Genomic DNA, 27,233 nt, shown 5'->3' with positions numbered 1-27,233 from the left:
TTTTATGAAATAATTTTTTACATTAATCAAAAATAGAAATAAGTATTCACAAAAAATGTTACCCTTGAAATACCTCATTTAATTTCTACACCAAACAAGCTATATTTATAAAATTTTATATAATTATAATCCTATATTTTTCATTCCTTACATGACAATTGGAGATGAGCAAATTTATACAAAATTTATGTAATTCACAATAAAATTAGAAATGAAATGCAATTCCTAAATTAAAGATTTCAATTTGTGTATTTTAACTTCCAAAAAATTTAATTTTCCTAAAAAAAATAATACATAATTCATAATCTTTCTAAACTTCCATTTAAAATTAAACTTGGAATAATTATATTCTCTTTCCACTTTTGAAGGTAAGCCAAACAAACAACTTGTCATGGAGCTGAAAATGAACATGAATTAATGATGCAACGTGTAGTGAAGCACAAAAGCCATTTACACAAACAAACTCTAAGACCTACCATCAAGCAAAAACATAGAATCATCATCTTCACCACTAACCTCAAAACCCTCAAATCGCTCCACAAACTTCTGAACTCCAGTATCCTTCAAACAAATGGAATGGAAGGGCAAACACATCTATCTAATGGAGCTCAATAAATATATTGGGTGAAAAATTGTATTGGAAAATTATGTAATATCTCAACAACACCGGCACGTTAAAAAATCCAAGCATGTGTAAGGTCTTGACTTCAAGTCAAGTTCCAAGGCTGTGGGTAACCTTTCCAAGCTGTATATGTTGCTTCGCGCACAACAGAAATTAAATAGATTTCGGCAAGCTCCTTTACTAAATGGATACACCCGCTCAGGAACCCCCCTGCAGATCAGGAGAAAATTAACAAACCAAACTCATGAATTAAACAAGGCAAAACTAATTGGGTTCTAATTTTAGTAATGTCATTTCAGTTTAGTAACTGCAGACCGATCCTTCATTTAGCTAATTGCTTGCAAATTTAAGTGGATGTTCAAAAGTACATATTTGCTCTTGTTACTCTCACTAGGAATCGGGTCCATTGCTGCCTGATTAGAACTGAAAGCTCACCCACTCTATGTTACACATTCAAAGTTTCATCATATTATAACTCTAATATAGCTAAAAAGGCTCCATCGGGTCATTGAGGCCCGAGATGTACAGCCCTAACTCTCACTATATAACCTTATTCTTTCTTCCAATGCAATGCAAAAGAAAACTAACATCCAATATCGAATTTAAATTAATAGAATATCATAATTCATTAACAAACCTTAAATATGGGATGCGCCTGCGCCTCACAAGTTCATAGGTAGTTTGATTTGTTAAAATAAGATAGCTGCATCAAGGAAAAATAAGCTTCAGTAATTTGGATACTTGTGTTAAAACCAGAATCTATAATAATGTAAGCAGAAAATAAACTTTCCTTGAGCTGTCCATAGATATAGTTATTATGTAAATATTTAATGAAATTACTGTTAAATCAATGATAAGTTCAATCACCAAGGGTGAATTAGTTCCTAACCATGATGGCCACTGTACTTTGAGGTAATTTCTGATATCTAATTTTCTATCGCCATTATGATGCAAGACAAGTATTTTATTTGTTAATTTACCTATTATACATTGATAGGTTATTAGTATGAGGAGACGAGAAACAAATGGAAACTAGAAGTGGTGCGCAAGGAGCCAGATCATCAGGACCTAATCACAAAGACTATCCAGATCCATAACTGAAAAAAAAAAAAAAAAAAAAAAATCAATCGTTCACCAATTGTTTCTGATCACTTACACTGTTTTTGGCCATTCAAAGAGGAAAATCTTTATTCTTAAGGGGAAGCAAACCACTCTTGCTCCTATATAAAGCATAGAGTGCTCAGCGCATCTAAACAGTGTCATAAACAAATAAAACCCTTGAATTTTTGCAAGTAACATCCTCTATCATTTTTCCCCATGTGTGTTCGGAAGTAACACTTTGAAGAAGTATCACAGAAAGAAAAATCACAAACCTAATAAATGCAACATGAACAGGCCATTCAGTTAATATTAGTATGTCATGGTTTCCCATCTCACTACATACTACTATTATTTTGAGCTGGAAGCAAATATCTTATAGCTTTGAAGAAACTTCCTAAACCAGATAGAACAACCTAACACTTTGAAGAAGTGTCAAATAAATCAAAGCCAATAAACCTCATACTTAATTGTTAGGCCATTCAGATCATTATTAGCGTGTCAGTAAGTCATGATTGTCTCATGCTTCAGAAACTGATGAAGAACTAATATTGTAGAAACAAAATACTCAATAAATGACAATAATTACCTATGAAAGAGCAAGAGAAGGAGCAAAAAGATCACGGAAATTGACAGAGTAACCAACAATAATATCATGATTGCATCCTTCCACCTGTCAATAGAAGCATCGTTTTAGAATACAATTCAATGTGAACAGCAAGTGCACGAGCTAACCCAACTGAAACACTGGAACCATCAACATTGCATTTTGCTATCTGTTTTTACTCATCTTGCATTTTCGTTCATTTTTCTCTTTCTACGGAGATGTTAGATTGGCCCGAAAGAATTTTCACATAAAAGAAAAACAGACGTCCTAGAAATATAAACAAGAAAAAAACTTCAGAAGGATATCATACCAAGCTCTTGTAATGTTGTCCTTCAAGTATGCAATATACAATATGCCAGTCCATAGGCACAGTGTTGTTTCCTCACAAATGTACCACCTAAGGAATCACATAATTAATAGGAAAACATAAAAAATGCATCATAGTTATATTGTTTAAGGCATATTTAACTGCAAATCAACTAGCCATATTGTGGAGCACTGTGGGAATATAAACATCAATTTCACAAGGACCTCCGACATTCAAACTACTTACGATTGAATTTCCTTCTTGAATTCTAAACTATTTAAGTGAAAAGCATAGCAATCCAATCAAAATCAGATTTTATATATACAGCAGTCAATTTTGCAGAAATTAGAAATGAAAAAACAAAAAATTTGCATCTTTACAAATACTTGGCCACTGTGTGTCCCTTGATGGATTTTCTAATGATGTATTTTAGATTAAACTCAGATAGGAAGATCAATCAGCAGCCATTCTACCAGTAAAGCAGGTTTCTCAAACAAATATTTCCAAAGACCAACATGTCCATCTTTCTCTTCATCGAAAGAAAAAAGAATATAGGTATAACTAGCACATGGTTAGTATCAAATTTTGAAATAATAATTACAACTAACAAATAATAAAAATTCCATCTAAGATCATCTCATCAAATATTTAAACTTAATACTATTAAACATTGACAATGTACAGACAAAAAGAGCAGTCTTTTGTGATGAACAGATATATTTTGCCAGATCTAGATCAGTACATGGAAAAGAATTTTTTAGGTACGACTAGATCAATATGACCGGAAATAAAATACCATTTTAAGAACATCTGCAAAGCTTAATTGGATATCAGAACACAAACTCACCAAAATCGACAATGATTTCCCTGACCAATGCATGTTCCAAGCCAAACACAGTGATGATCAAACTGAAGAACACATTTGTCACAATCATGGCAATGCTTAGCGCGTGGAGGCTGTAATACCAAGAGAAATATAACTAACAATCAAAATATAAGCTACATTAAAGATAAAATAAAGATCATCCAAAGGAAATATTTCATATACCTAGGCTCTATCATACAAAGAGATATCAAGAAAAAATGACGATGCCATCCACCTAATCAAAGGAAGATGAAAGAAAAGAGTCCTATTCAAAATAGCAGCTAAGTTGGAAGTTAAGTTTTATAAGACTAATTTGACTAACTATGGCTTATGGCAGCAGCAAATTTTGGACACCAAAAAGATATGCAGACAAGATTAGCATGATAAAAGAGTAAGAGTGATGCAAAGATAGATATGTGGATACACAAGGATGGACCAAATAAAGCATGGATAAATCACAGTCAGGTAGATCAAAATAAGCACTAATTTTGATTTGTTGAGAAATGTTGAGAAAGGAGATCAAAATAGTTGAGAAAGGAGATCAAAATAGTTTGGACGTGCATTTTAGACTAGCAAATGCACCAGCACGAAATGCTAAGCACAGTAAAGTGATAGGAGACAAGAAATAAAGGAGAAAACCAAAATGAGATGGAGGTTAGCAGTGGAAAATTGACATAGGAGATCATGCATGTCCAGCACAGGGAACAGTACCTATGAATAGTGTTAATGAACAGTGTATATGAGAAGTATCCACGTTAAAAGTGAATAGTATTGATAAACCGTACCAATAAGGACTCCAAATAATACTTGAAATAGATACAAGGAGGATGCCCAAAGGCATTTGAAAACTCTCTTAGAAAATCAGGAAATTACAAGAATGCCCTGCTTTATAAAAAACATAGAAATTTCTGGGATAAAGGCATTAAAATAAGACTACTTAAGCTTAATTCATTTCAGCTTCGGCACACCTTTTACAAACAAGTTTCATTGCTCCATGAAATACTTACCGTGCAAGATCTGTCCAAAGAACCTAAACCAGGTTGATTGGAGGAAAAAGATCTACCATATGGCCTTGGGATTTAGGTTTAATTAAGTTGAGCAAAGTTTTATTGTTATTCAAAGAGAAAAAAGAAAAAGAGCTCCTCTTAAAGTTAAGCACAACAATTTTTAAGTATGGAAAGAGATTCCATTTCATATAAACAGATGGAACATAGAAAGTATGAATATAAACGTGAAACATCAATACCTGTTCGACATTGCAATAGGTACACGTGAAAGTTCTGCAAAGACCAAAAAACAAAATGCCATATTATTTCTCCAAGCAACATGAAATAGCTCAGGTTTCTTTGCCCATTATATGCATGACATGAAATTAAATTGAAATTGATGGCAGTAAAACACAAGTCATCTCCATTTGTATCACAGATATGTATCATTAAGTGCATAATTCTTTAAAGGGGCATCAAAAAGAGCTTTTCCAAAACATCACTTTGACATTGAGGTTAAAACAGCTTTTCCAGAAAAGCACTATTTTAGATGTTGGAAATATACAGTTTCTAAGTGTTGTTGAGCTGTTTTGAACCTTTTATGATTAAGATAGATAAAATTAATCTTGAAAAACAAACTTTAATAAACTTTAACCAACATTTTCAAAAAGTGCCTTTTGTCACTTGCAATTCAAACAACAATGCTAATCACACCCTTTAAGTGTTAGAATACCTAATGGATGTTCCAGGAGGATACATGTCCAAAACAAGCTTTGTCCAAGATGTCAAATTACTTCCTGGAGTATTTCTTCCTGATTGAGTCCCTTCCACAGTGATAACAAAGCTTCCATTTTTACTTGAAGCAGGCTGTCTTTGCTTAAGCATTATAAAATCTAATTGTTAGTAACATCAATTTAACACATTAATATTTGTTAATTATAGGCCTACTAAAATATAAGTACAAAAATCAAAATTAGTGCTTACTTTGAGGTCATTGAAGCTTTTCCAAAAACTCCATTTTTCTCATTCAGCGCCCTCATTGCATCAAGAACATAGCTACAAGAAAGAGAGAAGAGCAAAGTAGAAACAACATTAGGCCGATAAATCCACCACAAAAGTTATGCACTCTAAGCACAAAGCAGATTAGATTAAAAGAAGTATAACTGAATTGAAATTTACCCAGGAGAAGAACAAGCTGTAACAAAATATTGTACCAAAGTTGCAACAAATAACAATAAATACAAAGCAATGTACCTGAGAACAAACCAAATAATAGGGTAAGTTACAACTAATAACATAAAAATGCACACTGAAGTTGAAGGAAAATGACAAATAAGACCAATTAATATTAACAAAATTCAAAAGAAAAGGGCGGAGTAGCAACACTTCGTAGAAAGCAAATATAAATTATTTACTTCCTCAATGCAGGAATTTTTTTAAGCTAGCAAGAAAATACCATTTTATCACTACCCTACTGCAAACAGACTACTCTTAAGGTATCATTCCTTATACCAGGTGGGATAGAGGCCAATAGTCCGGGATTTAAGCTTAATTAAGTTGAGTTGAATAGATCGGATGACAGGTGATTTGCATTTTCCAACCATTTGGACAAAATTAAGTGTAATGAATGCACGACATATCTAAATCGCGCTATCAAATAATCCTAACTCAAAAATAAATTAAAAGAGACTATAGTAGTTTTTCCAATTTGCAACAAAACTTCCCCTTATAAAATATCAGTTGCTCGGTAGCTTTTTAGATCTTAGATTACAGAATAATATGTTTATGCTGCCTAACAGCCTTAACTAGAACACTGTGTTACAGTATTCACTTTGCCGTCAATTTTAACACGCCTCCCATTCCAAAAACCAAATGTAATCAATTTTCTTTTTTTATCCAAAACAACATGAGATAGCAAGAAGACTTGATTTTAGTCAAAAAAATTTTGAAACTTCAAGAATCATGCAATCTCATTCATGGCCAGCATAATTTGAATTTTTAATGAAAGCAACAATCCATACATTTAAAGATGAGACATACCAGGGGTCCTGTTTAGCTTTCTCTATCAAATCATTATCAAAAAGAAAGAGAATTCCTGCATATATCAGATGCAACATCACCAACGCCACCTTCAACCCCAATGAAGACCTCTTCACTAAAGGAAGAATAAAAGGAAACTTAATCAGAAAAATAAACTAGAAGATAAAAGGAAGGGCATTACGAAATGGATTTTATTGAACTCAAAAATGCAGCAAAACGCACAATAATTAACATTTTATTTTTTAGGGTTCCAATTTATCATTTTCCTTTCTTTTCCCTCAAACATCAAAATTAGAAGCAAGTGGGGATGAAATGTACCAGGATCAGCAAAACAGGGGAAAATGCGGTGGCATCGATCAAGTGCTCCATTGCAAGAGTTGCGGCACAAACTCAGAATTGTCATTGAATGTTACTGTATGCACAATCTGCACAAATATACAATTAGATTTGTGGCAATTCACAATCTGCTTATTTGTTCAATGGCAGGATCATAGGCTTAATGCCACAAATGTAGGTGTTTTTAGTATCCTACTGAAAGGGGAAAAAATCTTTTCACAGATTTGTAATAACATAGTAGTAGACAGGACCACCTTATACTTCCAGTTCGAGTTCAACTAGGCAATCAAAGTATTCAAGTTCAAAATTGAACTCCATTTATTTAAAGAGAAAGAAATGTTTTTGAGTAAAAATTCCAATGTTGCTTTTCTTCTCTCAAACACATCCCTCCACACTTTGGCTGGCAATATTTCTTTTATTAATCATTCATAAAACAGATAAAGAACCTCACTTTTATTTATGAAATAGATAGGGAACCTTACAATCATTCAATTACTCAATTTTTCTTCATAACTACTAAACTACGTGCGGGCTAGACATAAACTAAGAACAACAAATGCCAAAAGAAATTGACAAATATAACGAGGGAAATTTGGCCAAATATCATCAGAAGATTTAAGTTCATTTAACAACTAGAAAGTCAATTACTCACTAAAAAAAAAGGTAAACATGCAGAATCACAAAACTCACCGTGTAATGCCTGAGTATAGAAAAGGCTTAATAAAACCGAAAGAGGAAGCCTGGCGGAATGACTACTTGGCTATTGCAATAACTGTTACTCTGTGAGACGTGGATGGTTTTCCGGCGAGGACTAAATTGTTAGGTTCAAACTCGCGGTATCTTCAATTTCCTAATTCATATCCTGCTCACTCACCGCTTTTTTAAAGAGTTCGCCGGAACATGTCCACGGACCGGTGGTTTGAATGGAAAGGTTTCGTTCTGATCTGCGGTTTCTTTAGTGAAATTACTCTTTCTCGGAGGTCATTTTTTGATTGGGAAGATGAACGGAGATGTCGTCGCTGAAAGGAAGAGTTTTAATCGCCGGAAACTGCGTTAGCAGAAGCAGATTGTGTATTTTCTTTCACTATTTGTCTCTCTCACGCTCCTCTATTTCTCCAACCTTCGGACGGTAGAGATTGATGTTGATGATCGTTTATATAACTGGGATGAAAACACGTGCAAGGCACGTGTTCTTCCTCTTTATAAAATTATTGTTTAATGTGATAATTATCAATTTTTAAACAAAAAAAATGTTAATCTTATGAGATTAAATTAAAATATTTAAAAATCATCTATAAAAATTATATCATTAAATAATATTTACATTTCCTATTATTTATTTTTTCCTTTTAAGTATGGTGACGGAGATTCGAACTAAACCTGAATCCATTGTCAAGTTGTATATGCACTTACTATTAGCATATGCCTTAACGTGCACAATTTCTGCTAATCAATTATTACGAAGTTTTCATTCATTTACATTTAGATTAAAAAATAAAAAAATTTAGACTGACAGTAACAATTTAATTTAATATTTTTATAATAAAGCAATTTTTAATGAAAATAATGAATTCATTATCGAACAACCTTTAAATAATTATGAAATAATTAAATATAATTGATAAGAAAATGATGTATTCATCCTTACCAACAGAACTGGCAGTTAGGTATTTAATTTTCCCATTTTAACCATAAAGTCCACAATTTTTCCGTTCTAGCCACACAGTCCACGCTCCTCAACTAACTTTCTTCCGCTATTTGTTTATTATTATTATTATTATTATTATTATTATTATTATTACTATTAGGAAATATTACTATTTTAATTTTATATTTTGTCAAAATACATGACTTTGCTCTTGTATTTTTACAGAAATATAATTTTATTTTTATCTTTTACCTCAGTTAAACTCTTATATCTCATATCAATCTTTGTACATATTAGTTAATTTTGGTAAAATATAAGGGAAAAAGACTTGGATATTTTCATTAAAAGAATAATATTTCTTACATCACTTTGATCCTTTGTTTTTTTGTAATATGTGTTATTAAACCCTAAAAATTATATTATATTAGCTGAATTCAATTTTAATTTTGTATTACAAGATTTTGCCATTCCAATGTGTTGAAGTTTCCTTTAGGAAACTGTATCAGAATCTTGAATTGCCGGTGGTTCCAACCAGATTAGAAGGCTCTTCAAACTAATAACTGATATACCAAATCTAGCAAGACTATGAGTAACATTGTTACCTTCCCTGTATGCAAAATCAATACTATCAACTAAAATAATATTTGAATTCAGACTCAATTTAATAGCGTAACAAGAGAAAGAGATGGTTGATGTTTTCACAATTCTTTGAACCCTATTGATTCGGTTTAATTTGAATAGAAAAATATTACAAAATTAATTTAAGAATAATATTGAAAGACTTCAGTATTGGAACTCAAAACTAAGAGGGTATTTGCCTAGATGACAATTACATAGACACCTACTCAAACTAGTAATTTCAACCTGAGCTAGAAACAGCTTGACAATTTTCTGATTCAAAAGCTATCTCTTCGTCTTCGGAAAAACTAGGAGCTTTTGGTATCAAACCAAGCACCTTGAACATCTGTTGATCAACATCGAAGTCATTGTTAGGAGTTGTCAACAGCTTCTCACCAGTAAAGATAGAATTTGCACCAGCAAGAAAGCAGAGAGCTTGTTCAGGCATTGAGAAACGGACTCTGCCAGCTGACAATCTGACCATTGCTTTTGGCATGACTATTCGTGCAGTAGCAATCATTCGAATCATCTCCCATATTTCAACTGGCTGTAAATAAAAGGAGGTGCACATATTAGTTTTAGTCACCTTAAATTTCTTTGAAGCAACCCAGTAATCATAGATAGACAAGGCATAAATTTTCTGCTGAAAATTACGAACTTGAGCAATTCATCTAGATAAAAAATCTGTCAGCAATAATTCCAATTTTACACTTACTAGTGCCTCTTCAGTCTACTAAATCAGAAGAGAAAAGTTTAAGAACAAGACTTTAGTGAGAGTTTATTGTCAATATTAAAAACTAATAAGTGTAGCCTTCGTCTTCTAGTAAGGTTGCTTCGATATGACCTCAAGGGCACACCATTGCAGGTTCTAACCACAAAAAAGAAAAGAAGAATCCTTGAGCAGCACAAAATATTCTCATTCATTGAGATACCTTTTTATTTTTCTGCTAAAACTTTTGGTTGACATTTTCCAATCTATAAAGTCATCAAGGACAATGATCCAGAATAAAACAAAAGATTTGAGTTATTGTCAATCAAATAATATTAACTAATTTCATACTAAAACAATGACACCTATCTTTTACCAATGTGATTTACAAGACAGGAAAAAATTTATGAAAAATAAAAATAAATAGGACATCTTATATATTGTGCACAATCATAACAAATGCTAAACAAGTAACAATACCATTTATGTCAAACATAATTAAGATTACCTTTTGATCTTGTAGAGGTGTACCTTTCACTGAAACTAGTGCATTGATTGGAACACTCTCTGGATGGGTAGGGAGTGTTGCCAATGTATGCAAAAGACCAACACGGTCTTCCTCTGCTTCTCCAAGCCCTATTATGCCTCCTGTTTACAAAAAAGCATACAATTATATCCCTATGATTATTCATGTTTTCGTATCTGACATCTAGAGCGAAGAATGCATAGAGGCCTTAAGGTGGATTAACTCTAAAAGTTATAACAAAAGTGATCATCTTTCCACAGAATAAAATTCAATTAGGCCAATTTTTTATTGCTATCCTCAGTTAAGCTTTAAAAAGAAACAAGTGAGAGGAAAAAAAATTAGTTACTGGTGATTACAGAAGATATAAGGCCATTGGGAAGTTAACTTCAAAATATCCAAGTGCACTATTTCCGTTCCACACATCTTATAACCCTTGATAAGTTATAACATTTATGTAAGTGTATGTGAACACGCATAAAACGTCATTACCAGAGTAAGTTGTAACTTATTCAAGATAAAAGATGCTCGGCTCATTAATAAATTCCATACCTCATGGAAAAGTGAGAGTAATATATAAATACATGTGAATTTAAAATGTCCAAGAATAAATCATGAAAGGCTTTTGCAACAAAGTTTTGGTACCAAGGACAAGCTAGAACGTGATAGGAGGAGGTCAGAGTGATTACCATTATACTTCTCAATCTTCTTCCTTAATTGTTCGAAATTAATTGAAACTTGTTTATCACGAAACAAGTAGTTGCTCTTAGTGACAAGTTGTAGTACAAAAAATGAAAAATAAGCTCTTTGCATTTTGTTAGTAGCCTTTGAGAGAAGGTCGAGTGAAAAATCAATTTAAACATTTAACTTCACCATTTATCATTTATTCACATAAAACGAAGAAGATTAAGGTAAAGCAAAAACCTTCTAATGCTTCATCACATATAAAAATCTATTTAGAGTGATTTATTCTGAAATTTAAGCGAATCACCTGAACAGACATTAATTCCTGCTTCTCGGACATATTCAAGGGTTTGCAAGCGTTCATCGTAAGTTCTTGTGGTGATAATATTTGGGTAATATTCTCTTGAGGTATCAAGATTATGATTATAAGCTGTAAGGCCAGCTTTCTTGAGTTCTTGAGCCTGTTGCTTCTCTAGCATGCCCAAAGTGCAGCAAACCTCCATGCCCATATCCCTGGTACACAGAAGACATTTCAATCACATACCAGACATTTGATTCAAAAATGATCCAAGTTTGGAATTATAGTCCTGCCCTTAAAAATTTTACATGGGTGACTTCGCTCAAGCATGCAACACAAAATCTTCTTATTTGCAAGCACAAGTTTTGCAACTGAATTGGAGACTCATGATTACACTGAACATTTGCTGAAAAATTCAAAATAATATGGAAACAATCATCACAAGGAGAGTTGTGGATGATTAAAATTTTCATGGTCGTTTTCCAATGAAAAATAATAGTAAAACACTATAATTTTAAAATTGAAAAATAATGGAAGACCCTTTCCACTTTGTAGTATAGTAAGATTTTCAATATAACTTCCTCAAGTTGACAAGAATAACTAAATAAATTATTGCAAGGAAAAATATACATCTTTTATGGCTAGCCTCCTTTACAAAACAAGAGATGCTTCTTCTTGAAGATCAATTGAAAAGGAATCATAATAAGATTTTTAAACTTATATGGGTTCCATCAAATTCCATTCTGGTGTGCTAGAGGTCACTTTTAAGAACATAACTCAAAAGCAGTAACACAAGAAGTGGCTTTAGAACTGCTATTTAACAGCTATAAAACCAGTTATATGAACAACAGCCAAAATGTTTATGATTCCAAGTGTAAATACAGTAGAACCTACTCCCTTTTTTCTATAGAAACACATAAACTAAAAAGATTGATATAGAGAAGAATATTGGACAATGTTGATTACTTCATATTTTACCAAAAGTAAGAATCCAAAATCCAATGGTGATGAAATCTGACAAGATCTCACGTCAGACTCCTAATCACAACATCATCTATAATAAATATCATGTACCCAATCAATCTTCAAGAAGACAATAACATGGCGTATGACACCTAAACATAGATTAAATCCCTAAACAGGCCATCCTTTGCCGTAATGAAATAATTAATATTTCAACAAAAGATTTAAGTCCCTAGACACTCTACTATATAAAATATAAAAAAAAAATGACAATCTTAGTTTATTAACAAAAAATGTCCCTTTTACTGCATTTTCTTTATTGCACCAAGTTCCAACAATTTGCTTTGAAGATTATATATATCTAAGACAACATAAGACAACATTGTATGGTACAGCCTGAAAAATCAAGAGTTTAAATTCATCCTTTAAAAGCCACCACTCCTTATAGTAAATGTATTAAAAGTTCTCTCATTGAGAACCCACTTTCATAGGACAACAAGTGCATACTGGTAAACCTCATGCAGAACTTTATTTTCTAAATTAGCCATCACTTCTTCTGTTCCATGATATTTGCCACGAGCTGGTGTGTTTGTTACCTTATTTCTTTTACATAATCAAGGATCTGATTAAAGTTGGTATTTCTCCCTACTGTGTCCCTCCATGCAGCACCCATACAAAAACGTGTGCTACCTGCTTCTTTTGCCTGCCAAAGCATATAAAAGTATCCAAATTGTGTTACTAGCGTATCATGTATATCATTGAACATATCTCAAACACAACATCACTGCCATCTGAAACGAGCCTATTAGTTTCAATTAGAAAATGTAATCAACTAATAGTGAATCATCTATATTCCCATTTAGGGAATCATACTCACAATACAAAATTTCAGCAAATTCATGAAGTTTTAGTTAAACACAAAGCATAAAATTAGAAAAAAGGTCCAAAAATCTATTGCTGATAATGAGAGTTGTTCAATCCTCACATACAAGCCAATGAAATAAAAGAGTAAATCTTTGGACGATGTTCACCCGAAAAAAAAAATGCAGCTTAAATTAGCCATATGAGAGAACTGAATAGTAAATACACAATAAACACAGATATTTAAGTCAAAGCAGGTCTTCTGTTGTACAATAAGGGGCACAAATGTTCTATCAAATAATCACAGCTGTAGGTAAAGCATAAATTTTTATAACATAGGTCATCATAATTGAGGTGGTGGATTGGCTGATATCAAATGAACCATAACTTAAATGATCTGTACAAAACTTTAAAACACGTATTCAAAGGGCACATACCCTTTTGGCTGCCTCCATTACGTCATCCTTGGTCATAAGCTTTTGAGCTTTAAGTCCAGTTTTATATCTTGAAGATTGAGGACAATATGAACAATCCTCGCTGCATCCACCAGTCTTAATAGAAAGCAGAGTGCATTGCTGCACTTCTCTAAAGTTTTGAGCATGCCTATGCACTTGAGCCTGAAAAAACAAAAACAAAAACAAAAACAAAACAAAACCCAACAATATAAATTCTACTTTTCGCTCCATGTAAATGCAAACAAATGTAAATTGTGTCAAAATAAGTAAAAAAAATATTGGACTACATGAATTTGAGCTTAAAAGCCATGAAAACCAAACATTAAAATGCTAGTTTAGCTGCAATGAACAAGGAGGAAAACGTAAATTGTGTCGAAACAAGTAATGAACAAAAATTTAAGGGACTAACTCCGTGGAAAAGGAGATCAAGAAGGGGAGAATCATAAACATCTTTGATTTCATGACGGGTCCAATCATTTCTTGGACCTTCTTTGATAGTTCTTTCAGCTTGAGTTGCAGCAGCTGAAGCTGAAGACGAATATGGAGAATGCAATGAAAAAAGAGAAGATGGTCTTAATTGTTGCGGTCGAAAGATTGATCTAACCGAAAACATTGCCTGTTTCTTGATTTTCTTGTTCTAAGATTAAAAATGGTGGATTTGTTGCTTCTCTTTCGTTAGAAACTAGGCAAGAGAGGGAAAGAAAAGAGAGGAGCAGAAGAAGACAGACAGGGGATGGGTTAGGGGCTTTAACGATTTGAAGAAGCGAAATAACTCAACAACTACTCACTCACTACCTAACCGGCTAACCAACTACAGCTCTTAAATTCCAAGTGGACTACTACTCCTTCCCTATGTCTTGGGAATTATTATTTTTTTTCTTTTTTTGAAAAGATTGGGAATTATTTGTTGGTACATTCATAATTTTGAAAAACTATTTTTATGAATTGCATTACATAATAAATAGATAAATTTCTTAAAAATTTAGTTTTATAAAATATTGATTATATTTATTTTAACATTTTTATTTGTTTAGTTAAAGTATTAATTTTTCAAATATAAATAAAAGAAAAAATATTTGTAACTTGTAAGACATCACCATAATTTTTAAATTTGTTACTTTCTTAACTAATTAATTTATTATTTATTATGAACAAAAGGCTATAAGTGTACGTATAGCTCAATTTACCTCTTAAACTTATGATTCGTGCTTAATTCGTCTTGAAAAACCTAGATTCATAGGAGAATTTGAATAAATTGTGCAATAATTTGGTAGTTGAAAGACTTTTCAAGCAAATTATACAGAATTATAAATTTAGTAGATAAATTGGATCAAAAGATCAAACTCGTAGTTTTTTATTCATAAAAATAAGTTCAAATGGTAAAGTAGGCTTCTTTTTTTTTAAGTATGTAAAATAAAAAATATTTATCTTTTGAATTTTTGTTTGAAAGGTATCTTTTGAATTTAATTGTAATATCCAATTTATCTAAAATTGAGCTCTTAAATTTATTTTAACACAAAATTTTAATCTCAAGACCAATTTGCTTTTTTTTTTTTTTTTTTTTTTTTTTGTTTAACTTGCCTCTATTAAGTCACTTGTTCACTAATAAATGACCTCCTTTAACCCAAAGAAAATCAAGTTAAATTATAGTACATCAAAACAAATTTAAGTGTCAATTAAATATTATTCCTTAAAAATTTATTATATAGCTTTAAATCTAATAATTAAATTTGTAGTATACAGTTATATTCATTTGTCAATATTTTTATTAATAAAATTTATTTATTTTTCAAATAAGTATATTTAATATTCTTAAAATTAACTATAAAAGAATCAAATATGATTGGATGTCAATAAAATAAATGGATTTGAGATTTAATCTTTCGGTGAAATAAAAGAGAATTTATTCAATTGCATAGTTTGGCCTCCTAAAATATGGCGCTCTTGGAGCAAAAATAACTCTTCGCTCCTCTATCTTATTGAGAGAAATCACGTAAAAAAAAAAAAAGAGTAAAAATATACATTTTAAATTGAAACATAACAAAGTATGAAAATATATTTCCTCCAAAAAAAAAAAAGTATGAAAATATATAATTTTTTTATAGCAGGAAAAGGTTTATTATTATTATTTTTCTACTTAATGGATATATATATATATATACCTTCCAAACCCATCTTCATTTCAGATTTTACCTTGTAACCGGAGAAAGAGACGGAATAACAGCAATGAGCAGGGCCAATGTAAACTCAGTGTTCTACGCCGATACATATCATCCAATTCAAGCCGGAAGTATCGACGGCACTGATATTGTCCCGCACGACAACGCCGTTTACCGGGCTTTGTTATGCTCCTCCGCCGGACTCTGTATCTACTCCATCTAATATTTTATTCTCCCATTAATTTTACATATTTACGCTTCTCTCACTACTTAATTTCATTTTATTGCAGATGACCCCTTCGGCGACCCCAAAGTCATCGGCGACCCTTATTGCACGGTTTTCGTTGGCCGCCTTTCTCATTGCACCACTGAAGAATCACTTCGTAAGGTGACTATTTATAACTCATAACCATTTTGCTTATATTTAACTATTGTTATGTTTCTGACAGTAATGATATTAAATTGTTAATCGTAGGCTATGAGCAAATATGGTCGAGTGAAGAACTTGCGCTTGGTCAGGGACATTGGTAACTTTTTTTAATTATGGTTTAATTACTGCTGTGTGATAATTTGATCCATTGATATTGGGTTCTCTTTGAATCTTTGTTTAAACTAGAGGCTTGTTTTGGTTTGTACTTATTCTTGCAGTAACTGGTGCCTCGCGTGGCTATGCTTTTGTTGAATATGAAACTGAAAGAGAGATGCGTCGTTCATATAAGGTTCTGAGACCTGAATCTTTGTTTTTATTTTCTTGATCTGTTTCACCATTTTATTTGACAAACCTCATACAATTTTCTAGCATCAGTTTATGTATTTAGGTCTTCACCTTTTATGCTCTCCGAGCATGAAGACAGAGACATGAATTTTTTATTGTCAAAAATTCTCCTTCTAAACCAGCACATAATCTTCCTGGACCTAGTTAATTTTCTTAATTAGAATAGATTAGTTAAGAAATTACAGCCTTAGTTAAGAAATTATAGTCTAATTTCCTTTTTCTTTTTATTATTAGAACACTCATCTATTTTCCCCCTACAATTAGAAGTCATATGCATTATGAGCTACTTTATTTTTATGAATTTTTAAAAATTCAATTTTCTTTTCCTTTGTGGGGTTTATCTTTCTTCCTCTTTTGTTTTGTGGAACTGTTTTAGAAAATTAGATATATTTGTTTGATTTATTTAAATAATTTATTCTTAGTTAAAGTGAATGAATTGATATTAATAATGAAGCATATTGTGTGAGAAAAATAGAATTTAAAGCAGCAAATACAAATAGTCAAGGTAGATCCTTTGAGGATGATCTTTCTCGCTGAGTTATCTGGATCCTTAGAGGGTGTCCTCTTTGTTTAGAATGAAGTGTTTCAATTGATAACTTCAAAGGGTGGTACTTTATTTTAGTTCTTTTAGACACGTATGTCCCTCCAGCATAATCTTTCCTGTGTTATAGATCAAGCAAAAGAAGGGCACACCTCTTTGTTCATTGGATATTTTTAGGCACAGTTGCTTGCAATCACACGCCTATGCTTGAAATTACCTTGGCAAAAGTGTATCTTTTAAACAGATCAATGATGCGTTCGATTAATTCCTTGTCTGTGATTTAGTACCATATGGTGAGGTCATCCTGGTTGCTTTTGTTTATGGCGCCTATTTTGTACTAAACTAATAATAGACTTATCCGTTATACAGGATGCTCATCATTCCTATATTGATGATTCTGAAATAATGGTTGATTACAATAGACAGCAGTTGATGCCTGGCTGGATCCCAAGAAGGTTAGGTTAGTTTCATAATTTTATTTCTCATTATATTGTTGCCAATGAAGATCTAAGTTGTAAGGCATTCATCACCCACCGAATGAAATTGGTCATTTCTTGTTCATGACTGGCTAAATACAAAGTTCCATGAAAGAGCTATATCCATTGGGTAGAATCTCATCGCATGATATTGCTATCTTGTAACATTTACATAAGAAAGAATATGAATTTCATGCACATGGTGACTTAAGATTTTATTTCTTACCAGGAACCTTTCTTCTGTGTTTTCATTTTGTTTGCCAAACAGGAGGTGGCCTTGGTGGCAGGAAGGAATCTGGACAGCTTCGGTTTGGTGGGCGTGAACGACCTTTCCGAGCTCCTTTGTATGCCACATTCACATTTTGTCATTTATTTTGCAACATGTCATTATTAAGCAGGCTTGCTTAAATAGTTAATTTGCACTTCTGCAATTGTTTAATTTGTCAATTTGTCATTTTTTCATTAGTAAATTTTATTTAACTCACATTTTCATTTGATTTGATTGCATATTGGATCCAACACCACATCAAAGCGTGTTGGATTTATATGAGGGATGGAATGAGGTTGGGGGCGTAAGAGGACCTGTGGTCCTGGAATAAAAGAAGTTGAAAGATAATTGCACCTTTGTTATTCAGTGACCACATTTGCATTGGCCTTGGGTTCCTGTAGATTGGAAATAATATGATGGTCTAAAAATTGAGGATGATGACTCGATTGGAAAATTTTATGATTGGTAATTAATATTTTATAACTACCAAAACTGTATTATATTTAATGTAGGTAGTATAAAGAATTGCTCTTAGTAATAGAGTAGTATAAATCATTATTAGTGTAAATTATTAATTTAGTTAATATTTAGAAAATGGAGTCATTTACTTTTATTTCAATTTTTCTGCCCCATCCTTTCCTTCTCCCATCATTGTTCATTATTTGGGTGCTCTTCTCATTGTCTAGACAAGGTTAAAGCTTACAACAGTAGTTAGACTCCTCCTCCTTGCTAAGAAATTTTGCATGAAATTTCCTTCTGGGAATTTATTTCTGTATTTATTTTCTTGAATTGATAAGCATACTATCATATTCAGTAATATGCTTAGAGTTAAAGCTTACATCATCATGTTCACATACACATGCTTTACCTTTGCACATTAAACATCATCTTGTTGTCGAGCTAGAGTCTTGCAAGCTCAGTGCAGAAATTGATGGGCAACTAATTATCTTTTTCCCCCCTGCCAGTTAGTTTTACATTTCTGTTCTACTCTGTCAGTTGAAACTTTGAGGGAGTCCTTTCAGCCCTCGGGCTTAAATCTTTATTTAGTACTTCAAACTGGGTTTTATATTATACTCAGTTCAAGCTCGATATGCATGGTTCAGCTGTTTGTTAGAAAGCAAATAAACTTGATTTTATATGACTGGTAGATATGCTGGGCAATAATCAATTGCATGTTGGTTTCTGTTCTTGCTTTCTGGTTTTGCAGTCAAGTGCAAACAGTAAACATTGCTCTATTGATTACACACCCTGTACTTATCACTCCCCCAGCAATGTAAACTCTAGCATTAGGCAATATGTTTCGTGAAAAGGTGGAAAATTTATAGTTTGATGAACTTAACCGATACTAATCCCAAGTTCCTAGCTTATTGCTGCTATAGGATGGAAAACCCGCTCATTTAATGTTTCTGATGGAATTTCCTCTTCTACAAGGCAGGCAATCAATTCCATTGGATGATTTGAAGAGGCTTGGCATTCCTCCTCCACCAGAAGGAAGGTACATGTCATGTTTTCAGGTATTATTTCTTTAACCTGCAGCTTCTTTTGGGATTCATCCTGCATCTAAACTTGTTCACCCGGGTAGTTGAAAAACTGTCATATAGCATCAATATGCATGATGACACTAGCTGTTTTCTTTCTCTTTATCAATATGTTTCTTTCAACAAACTATCCAATTATTGAAGATATTTTTATTTTGTTAATCTCTATCATTAAATTATCCATTTACTGCCAGATATTTTTTGTTTTTGATTAGTTTAAAACTTTAAATTTCTTTGCTCTCAAGTTCAAATAATTGTCTTGAATGGCACCTTCAAATTTGCAATGGAAATCATTACCAAATTTCAACCAGGAAAACCTTTTTCTTTTTTATTGTTTAGGTCCCATCTCCCCCCAGAAGAAATCGAAGCTCCATAGACAGAGAAGAAAGTTCTCGCATGAGGAGCTCTATTGACAAGGAAGAACACAGCCACAGAAGCAGCTCTGCGGAGAGGGAGGAACGCTACAACAAAAGGAGCTCAAGGGGCAAGGAAGAACACACTAGTAAACAACGCTCTAAGGAGAGGGAAGAACGTTACCATAAAGGGAGGTCTCTTGATAGTTCAGGGCACTCCCATAAAAAAATCTCACTGGAAAAGGAGAAACACCACGAGAAAAGTAGCCCTCTGGACAGGGAAGAAACTCCTTACAAAAGGTCTTCGGATTTGGAAGCTTACCCTCATACAAGTTCTAAGGATAGGAAAGAAGGCTCTCACAAGCGCCACAGACATGATAGTAGGTCTGACAGACACAAGAGAAAGAGATCCAGAAGTCGGGATCGCTAATTATTCACAGTTTGTTCTGCATATGTATATTGTTCTTTTTTTTTTTTTTCTAATGCTGATTAGGGGAGAAGTGGAAAAGGAATAGTGTTAGTTAGCTTCAGCAATCCTTGTTGTGGCTCTTATACAAAAAAAGGCTATTTATTGCGGCGGGCCAAACATTGCATCTGGCATGTTGATTGAGGTATTGCCTTGGAGGCTGAGAAGTGGAAGCTGAATGGGGGTAGAGAGCAAATGGTGGGGTTATGACAAATACAATATTAGTATTGCAATTTTGAGACTATTTTTATGAATGATGTAAATCTGGGGGAGCAATGTAGCACTATAGCTGACTTGATTTCTCATGTTGTAACCTTTCGCTTTTTTCTATTTTAAAACACTAAATAATAAAAATACATATATTTTAATAGAATAAATTATATAATTATATTTGTTAATTGACCTAATGAATACATTCAACCCTTTATTTTGTACTTTTTGATGATTACTCATCATGACATTGATAGTATAATGATTAAATCTTGAAAAGTTATTTCATTATACAGAAGAATATGATTATTATTGAAGTGTAAAAGTGCATATTGATCAAAATTCAGGATAAATTTATATATTAGGCCAAATAAAAATTAATAATACCATAATCAAACTCATCCTCAGAAGATTAAAATTATTATTATTATCATTTTTCTTTTGGTAAACATTATATTGCCAGAACATGGAAAACAAGAGATCAAACGAAATGTCAAATAAAAAAAATAAATAAATAAAAAAGAGATCAAATGATGACAATTGATCAATCATCAGTGGAGCATAGGGAATCTTGAAGACATGCACTTTAATTCCCTGCATTTTGGAAGCATTTCACCACAATAATCTATCCACATGGATACTGTATGCAACAGAAATCAAACATACACCAATTGAAGCTGAATAGCTATACAAGCTTTTATATTTAACACAGGTCCAAAGTATTGATCTTTACAACAAGTGCAAACATTCTTTTTGGACAGGCTAGGGATTTCAAATATCCAAAGTCAGCATTCAAAGGAATGGCACTAGGCTTCAAGCATATCTGGTTAACTTATCCAAGAAAGCTTCATTTAGTTGACGTTGAAACTATATAAATACATGAATCACAGACCCTTCTAATAGTTCCTAGTCGCTTAACATATCCTTCAGCAACAAGGCCTGCAAAAATATATCCTCTTAAAGATAATTGACGTACTAAAAAAGAAACTCATGGCATGCTGCATGGAAATTAAGAAAGGAAAAAAAAGGAAAAGAAACACTGAATCTAATATGGTTCCAACAAAATATGAATAGCAAACTCAGAAATCAGGACATACTCTGAATTACACGATCACTTATCATAATACTGAATTACTCATAGCACAACAAGAAACTGCATATATTTTCCATAGATAACATCCACGCTTGACAAGATCTTAGTTGGAAAAAGGGGGAAAAAGGTCATTACATTTTCTTGGCCGTGTTCTAAAATAGAAGCGCATTAGTGCCTAAGCTTGACATTTGACAATAGAAGTTGTTAACTCAATTTAGAACTGTTGTCACGTAAGGTCAACTCATTCCTAACAAAGGCCTCCTAAGAAAAGAAAACACCACTGCCTGGTATAAACAATTGCTTGGTAGGTGTCCTATGGTTCACCATCTAAACTTCAGTGATAACATTATGAAATACGAGAGGAAGCTCGACAAGTATCAAACTTGGGCCATTTCCACCAGCAATACTGTTCTGCAAGTCTTGTAGTGTTAACTTAAATTCACCTAAACTAAGTATAGAAACAATAATAGATTTGTTTGTTCACAAAACAGTCACTGAATCAATGCTGTATTATAATCTAGGCATTATCAACTTCTTTGATGAATAAAAAAGAACAGTATAATGCGTGCAACCCAAATACAAAAGGTAACCCAAATAAATTATCAAGCTGAAGATAATGGAAGGTTATAACCTCGGTTGGATAGAAATACTGGTTGCAAGCTTAGACAAAGGAAGAGATTTAATGATGGGTGACAGCATACATAAAATCTTGTAGCATCCTATTGACGTGGATGCTGATCATAAAGGCAACCACAATCAAATGGTTTTGCATTTTGAATTTTGCTAGGCCCTTAAAAGAAAAAAAATTACAAGTTGCAGTTCCCAACTCCATTTACATATCTGCCAAAACTTTCTGCAATGCAAATCCATATCAGGTAGAAATTTTTTGACTGTGTATAATAACTGAAAATTTTCCCCATCCTGATATCAAAACAGCAATACATTCCGTGCTGTCAAAGGCACACCTAAAATCAAGCAAAAGCAAGATGTGTTCTAGGCTAAAGATGAAAGTGTGCCTTTTCCTGAAGGACTCCAGGTTGTGCACCTTAGCTTGACAAATCTAATCCTTCAGTTCTCATCATATGTAAATTTACTTAATTTCATAAATCTGACAACGTGATGTAAAATGCTTAACCTAAGTTAATTAAATTTTGGATATAACACTCTCTGCATGTTATTCTTCTTCAAAACAGAAAAAGAATTTAACTTTCCTTTCCTCTTTCAAAGTTGACTAGTTTTCTTATGACCATGGGGTGCCCTGATGTATGGAGTGAACTTGGGTATAAAGCATCATTTGAAATTTTGCAAAAGAAGTGAACTTTGTTCTTTCAAACTTGATGTTTTTTGACAGCAATGGTGTTCGCAGTTCCTTGATGTACTAAGTGAACATAGCATTTTTGAAGGTATATAGATGACTGATAACAAAGGAGAAATAACCTTCAACAAAACAACAAAGGACAAATAACCAAAATTAGAACTACTTCTTCGAAAACATGCTAATGAAAGGGGCATTAGAGAAACTTCAGCAAAATCAGAACCTTTAACTACAAGATATCACACCACTCTTCCACTTAAAGCTTGATTAGAAAAAGAACTAACCTTTGGTTCTTGTGATAGTTTACACTGCCATGTATGCTCCATCAGTCATGTCCAAAATGAACAGGTGCTTTAGCTAGCACTTGCTTCCTTATCTAAACCTTTAATCCTATTCCCTCTTTCTGCAGCTTTTCTTTTTGCTTGAATTTGACGCACATACTCCGCCACTATAACATGGAACTTAGGTGCAAGTTTACTTGATGAAGAAACATTAAGACCTGCTTTCTTCAGAGCCCGGGTTACATGCTTCTGTGCCTTTTGGAAGTGTACAGAACATAGAGAAGGAGCAGTTGATCTCAGTATTGGCTTTCCACAAGTTATAGGTCCTGCCTGTGCACTAGAGGTATACAACCAATCAATCATAGAAATGGTCAGTGAAAACATGATTGTGCATGATATAACAAAATTCTTTCACAGTTATGTGATCAATCTGGCTTCAGGAATGCTTGTTATCAAGTTATAAGGTGGGAAAACAGAAAAGTTTAAAAGCTATGCTTGAAACTAGGCATGCTTTTTTTTTTTTTTTTTTCATAATTCAAATCTCATCGTCCAGAGCTAACTCTAATTTAGTATCAGATTAGGAAATAAAATGTGTATTCAATTATTCATCTACATCGATTTTTTTTTAATCAATGATCCACTTGTTGTAGATTTGGTGCAATTGCTTCATCCAAGGCACACATACATTATAAGAATTTCAAATGGTAAGTTTGACACAATACAATAAAATGTTCATAAGTGGAATAGAAACCCAAACTAACATTATAATTTCTTCTACAATGAAATATTCAGTAGATTTTAACCACTATAAGAATAAAAACTGGCAAGCTATTGGTTCAAGCAGAAAGAAAGCACACAACGGCAAAATTAGGCTGTCAATTCAACAGCACTAACACACATTTTGGTGCAACCAAGCCAAAAAAAAAAAAAAAAATACAACCAAAACACTGTAATTAAGGAATACCCATTATTCCAAGAAGAAGAGAGCAAAAGAGGGAAAAAAGAACAAACCTTTTGATAACATAACCGCAAGGCTTGTATAGCTTCTGCTTGGCATCAGAAAGTATATGCAAGTGACAAAAACTAGTCAAAGCCATAGCCTTTAGCTTACAGCCAACAAACAAACACCTATGGTTGTTCTTCAAATCAAAATCTCCCTTGGAATTAGAACCTACATTATTTCCATTATTATTATTATTGTTTTCACCAATAACTTCAATATTAACATTACCACCCTCTCTCTCTCCACTTTCTCTCTCTACAACACCACCACCACCTTGTTCTTGCTTCTGTCGTACTGAGGGATGATCTTCTTTGAATGGACTCACACCGTATTTCCAGTAGTACTCTTTGTACTGTATCTTCAGCTCTTCCATTAAAGCCCAATAGTGGTCTCTGTAGCATTTTGAGAGCTGCTTGAGGTTGTAGGACCGTCGCTTAAGGAGTTCTGGGCGCGTGAGGTGGGAGGCGCGTGAGAGAAACTGCTCTTGTTCGGAGAGGGTGATTGGTGAATTAGTGGCGACACTATTGGAGGAATTAGGATTAGGTTTGGGATTTTGGCTGTTAGTCATAGCGGCAGTGGTGGTATTGGGGTTTGGATTTTTGGGTGGCCGGGCGGATGACGGTTGGTGATGGTGAAGGAGGTTCCTGGATGCCGGAGTCATACCTTGAACAGGGAGGAGAGAGAGAGAGAGAGGGAGGAATTTAGTAGAGAGAAGCAGGTGCTGGTGTCTTTATTTTGTACTGGCCTACTATAATACAAACTATTGAGCGAGGATGTGAGCATTAAAATTAAAATAATAGGGTAAATAACTATTTAGTCCTTCGAATTTAGTCATAATTATAGTTTAATTGGTTATCGTTTGATAAATATACTTTTTAATTTTTTAGATTTATTCTTGTTAAACAATTGGCTTTTTGTTTTTTTTAGAAACACCCATCGACTAGTTTAGGATCTATTTGGTAAATTTAGCTGTTTTAGTAATTGTTAGCTGTTTTAATAGCTATCAGCTGCTTTAACAGTGATTAGCAGTTAAATATTAGCTATTAGTGGCTAAGGATTATATAGTAACCATTAAATATTATAGAAACAAGGTAAAAGATAAATGATGGGTTAGGTGTCATAAAGAAATTATAAAATGCTAAACGTTTATGAAGACAACGTTTTATGAAATACTGTTTCAAACTCTAAACGTTAGGTAGATATTATATTACTGAATGTTATAATTAATTAAGATACTATTTCAATTCTATCAAAATACTAAACATTACTTCAAACGCTGTTGCTGAACATGGTCTTAGTCTGTTATTAAAAAAAATATTTTAAATATTAAATATCTTATAATATTTAAATATTTATTTCTTCACATTTAATATATTAGTGTTAAAACTCACGCGATGCGCAGAGTAATATTAAAGAATAAAATAATATTTTATAATATCATATTCAAAAATAACGAAATTGTATAATAAATGATGAAATAATATTTTATAATATTATTCAAAAATAACAAAATTGTATAATAAAATGATAGTGAAATGCATTATAAAGAAAAATAAAAGTTGAAATACTAAGATGTGTCTTATTAAATACCTTGCGAAGCCTTTCACTAACGTACGCAATAGCAAAAGCCATGTATGATATAATCTAGGGGTGTTAAAATGGGTTGGCGTGTCAGGTTCGACACAGAGTTACCTTACACGCGATACGATATGGTCAATACAAATACAACCAATTTAATAATTGTATTAAACTTATCGACACAATCATGACACAAAAATTAGACAGATGATATGAACACGATACGTTTAATCCATCTAGTATCATAAATATGTTAAATGGGTCGTGTTGACCCATATACGACCCGTGTAACTCGCTTAATATCATAAATAGATTAAGTGAATCGTATTGACCTATATATAACCCACTTAATTTACTTAAAATATTTTTAAATTTGAACCTATTTAACTCCCATTCTATTTAAAAATAAGCTTTCCTATATAAAATGCATAAATTTTTTAAAATTCATAACTAATAAAAAAAGTAATATAATAATAAAATTTAAATATGTTTTAGTCAGAGTATTTATATCTAATACTAAAATTATCTTTTTGCTCTTTAACAAATGGATCACTCGCTTAATCCGCGTGTTTAACTCACGGCACAACACATTTATATTCGTGTCATAAATAGGTGACTCATTTGTAATGCAAACATGTTTAATATCAATCCAAAATCATTTATTTCGCGTGTTAGGCGAATCGTGTTCGCGTGTCATGACTCATTTTGACACCACTAATATAACTTGCAACAAAAAATGTATATACGCCATTAATGTATTTTTCAATAGTGATGATAATTTTGAGAATTTAACTAATTATATTGAAATAAGAAATTAAGTATTTTTTTAATTTTATGTCTATGATTTATTATCAATGATTGTTTATTTATCGGAAATATTAATGTGTTATACTTATTTAGTGCATGGTTCCTAAATGTATGGATGCCTTATTTTTTAAAAAATTATCGTATCCGTATGTTCATGTCTCTTGTGTCCCGTGTTTGTGCAATCCAGCTTCTGATATACGAGACTACTCAATACACCAAGTTAATCAACCAAGGTTTTTTTTATTATCAACAAAAAATAAATTGTTTTTTTGAAATTTATTTTTGTCATTCAAATAAAAAATTAAACATTTTTTATTTTATATTTATGATTTATTATAAATGATTATTTATTTATTTGAAATAATTATAAGAAATTTAACCAAAGCCAAGAGGCTGAGGGCGTGGCCCACTTAAAGCATAATGGCATGAAGTCGAAACATAATACACACACCCAATCTCAGTATCATCCCTGCAAAGCAATTTACATCAAAGTTGCATATGTTACTATGATATCCCTCCCTGTTTGAGCCGTTACTAACACCAACGCCACCATTATTGAGATCTTGAATCGGGCTTATAGAACACAGTTACCCACTTTTGCTTTGGTTTTGACGATTGATTCAGTTTTGCAAGAATGATTCGATTTTGATCATGTGTGAAGAAGAGAAAAAGAGATGTAACTGAGTGGGGAATGTGTAAAAAAAAAAAAATGTAAGTATATATTACATGTGGTCAAAATTTAATTGTTGG

General features: G+C 32.6%; 4 protein-coding genes across 6 annotated transcripts; 1 reads left to right on the top strand and 3 right to left on the bottom strand.

Annotated features, from left to right (window-relative positions):
- Positions 1-392: 392 nt before the first annotated feature.
- Positions 393-7,989, bottom strand: LOC105629238 (DHHC-type zinc finger family protein). 2 transcript variants are annotated; one of them, XM_012210791.4, is made up of 12 exons: positions 7,552-7,989; positions 6,844-6,950; positions 6,526-6,640; positions 5,665-5,739; positions 5,470-5,541; positions 5,219-5,356; positions 4,746-4,779; positions 3,482-3,591; positions 2,638-2,724; positions 2,310-2,393; positions 1,260-1,325; positions 393-832 (listed from the first exon to the last, which is right to left on the bottom strand). In XM_012210791.4, exons 2-12 carry the CDS (start codon positions 6,926-6,928, stop codon positions 658-660), a joined length of 1,041 nt encoding a protein of 346 aa, XP_012066181.1. In that variant the 5' UTR covers positions 6,929-6,950; positions 7,552-7,989; the 3' UTR covers positions 393-657. The 2 variants fall into 2 exon arrangements, with proteins under 2 accessions (XP_012066181.1, XP_012066182.1); XM_012210792.4 differs by having other exon boundaries at positions 3,482-3,543.
- A 1,143-nt stretch (positions 7,990-9,132) lies between these two features.
- BIO2 (Radical SAM superfamily protein) lies at positions 9,133-14,416 on the bottom strand. Its single transcript, XM_012210793.4, has 6 exons — positions 14,030-14,416; positions 13,603-13,782; positions 12,901-13,007; positions 11,351-11,556; positions 10,345-10,484; positions 9,133-9,674 (listed from the first exon to the last, which is right to left on the bottom strand). Exons 1-6 carry the CDS (start codon positions 14,231-14,233, stop codon positions 9,369-9,371), a joined length of 1,143 nt encoding a protein of 380 aa, XP_012066183.1. The 5' UTR covers positions 14,234-14,416; the 3' UTR covers positions 9,133-9,368.
- Positions 14,417-15,796: 1,380 nt separating this feature from the next.
- LOC105629240 (RNA-binding (RRM/RBD/RNP motifs) family protein) lies at positions 15,797-20,594 on the top strand. 2 transcript variants are annotated; one of them, XM_012210794.4, is made up of 8 exons: positions 15,797-15,985; positions 16,070-16,167; positions 16,255-16,306; positions 16,428-16,498; positions 17,465-17,555; positions 17,840-17,915; positions 19,275-19,353; positions 19,717-20,594. In XM_012210794.4, exons 1-8 carry the CDS (start codon positions 15,847-15,849, stop codon positions 20,158-20,160), a joined length of 1,050 nt encoding a protein of 349 aa, XP_012066184.1. In that variant the 5' UTR covers positions 15,797-15,846; the 3' UTR covers positions 20,161-20,594. The 2 variants fall into 2 exon arrangements, with proteins under 2 accessions (XP_012066184.1, XP_089571710.1); XM_089715584.1 differs by having other exon boundaries at positions 17,801-17,915.
- A 379-nt stretch (positions 20,595-20,973) lies between these two features.
- On the bottom strand, positions 20,974-24,854 carry LOC105629241 (uncharacterized). The gene is made up of 3 exons (XM_012210796.3): positions 24,107-24,854; positions 23,099-23,432; positions 20,974-21,345 (listed from the first exon to the last, which is right to left on the bottom strand). Exons 1-2 carry the CDS (start codon positions 24,757-24,759, stop codon positions 23,168-23,170), a joined length of 918 nt encoding a protein of 305 aa, XP_012066186.1. The 5' UTR covers positions 24,760-24,854; the 3' UTR covers positions 20,974-21,345; positions 23,099-23,167.
- Positions 24,855-27,233: the final 2,379 nt, after the last annotated feature.

Source organism: Jatropha curcas, chromosome 1 (genome assembly GCF_041381405.1).
Source record: "Jatropha curcas cultivar XTBG-Jc1 chromosome 1, XTBG_Jcur_1.0, whole genome shotgun sequence".
NCBI classification, from domain to species: Eukaryota; Viridiplantae; Streptophyta; class Magnoliopsida; order Malpighiales; family Euphorbiaceae; genus Jatropha; species Jatropha curcas.
The sequence above is the reverse complement of the archived record's forward strand: the minus strand, read 5'-3'. Positions and strand labels throughout refer to the sequence as shown.

Bases quoted from the DNA above. Each gene is read 5' to 3' on its own strand.
- LOC105629238 (XM_012210791.4), bottom strand. From the start codon at position 6,928: ATGACAATTCTGAGTTTGTGCCGCAACTCTTGCAATGGAGCACTTGAT. The intron at 5,740-6,525 runs GTATGTCTCATC...GTTTGTTCTCAG, and splicing joins AAAGCTAAACAGGACCCCTG to GTACATTGCTTTGTATTTAT. The intron at 3,592-4,745 runs GTATTGATGTTT...TTGGTATTACAG, and splicing joins CCTATTGCAATGTCGAACAG to CCTCCACGCGCTAAGCATTG.
- BIO2 (XM_012210793.4), bottom strand. From the start codon at position 14,233: ATGTTTTCGGTTAGATCAATCTTTCGACCGCAACAATTAAGACCATCT. The intron at 13,783-14,029 runs GTTAGTCCCTTA...TTGTTTTTTCAG, and splicing joins TTGATCTCCTTTTCCACGGA to GCTCAAGTGCATAGGCATGC. The intron at 13,008-13,602 runs GTATGTGCCCTT...ATGCTTTGGCAG, and splicing joins TAATGGAGGCAGCCAAAAGG to GCAAAAGAAGCAGGTAGCAC.
- LOC105629240 (XM_089715584.1), top strand. From the start codon at position 15,847: ATGAGCAGGGCCAATGTAAACTCAGTGTTCTACGCCGATACATATCAT. The intron at 16,307-16,427 runs GTAACTTTTTTT...TTATTCTTGCAG, and splicing joins GCGCTTGGTCAGGGACATTG to TAACTGGTGCCTCGCGTGGC. The intron at 19,354-19,716 runs GTATTATTTCTT...TTTATTGTTTAG, and splicing joins GGTACATGTCATGTTTTCAG to GTCCCATCTCCCCCCAGAAG.
- LOC105629241 (XM_012210796.3), bottom strand. From the start codon at position 24,759: ATGACTCCGGCATCCAGGAACCTCCTTCACCATCACCAACCGTCATCC. The intron at 23,433-24,106 runs GTTTGTTCTTTT...GTATACCTCTAG, and splicing joins TGCGGTTATGTTATCAAAAG to TGCACAGGCAGGACCTATAA.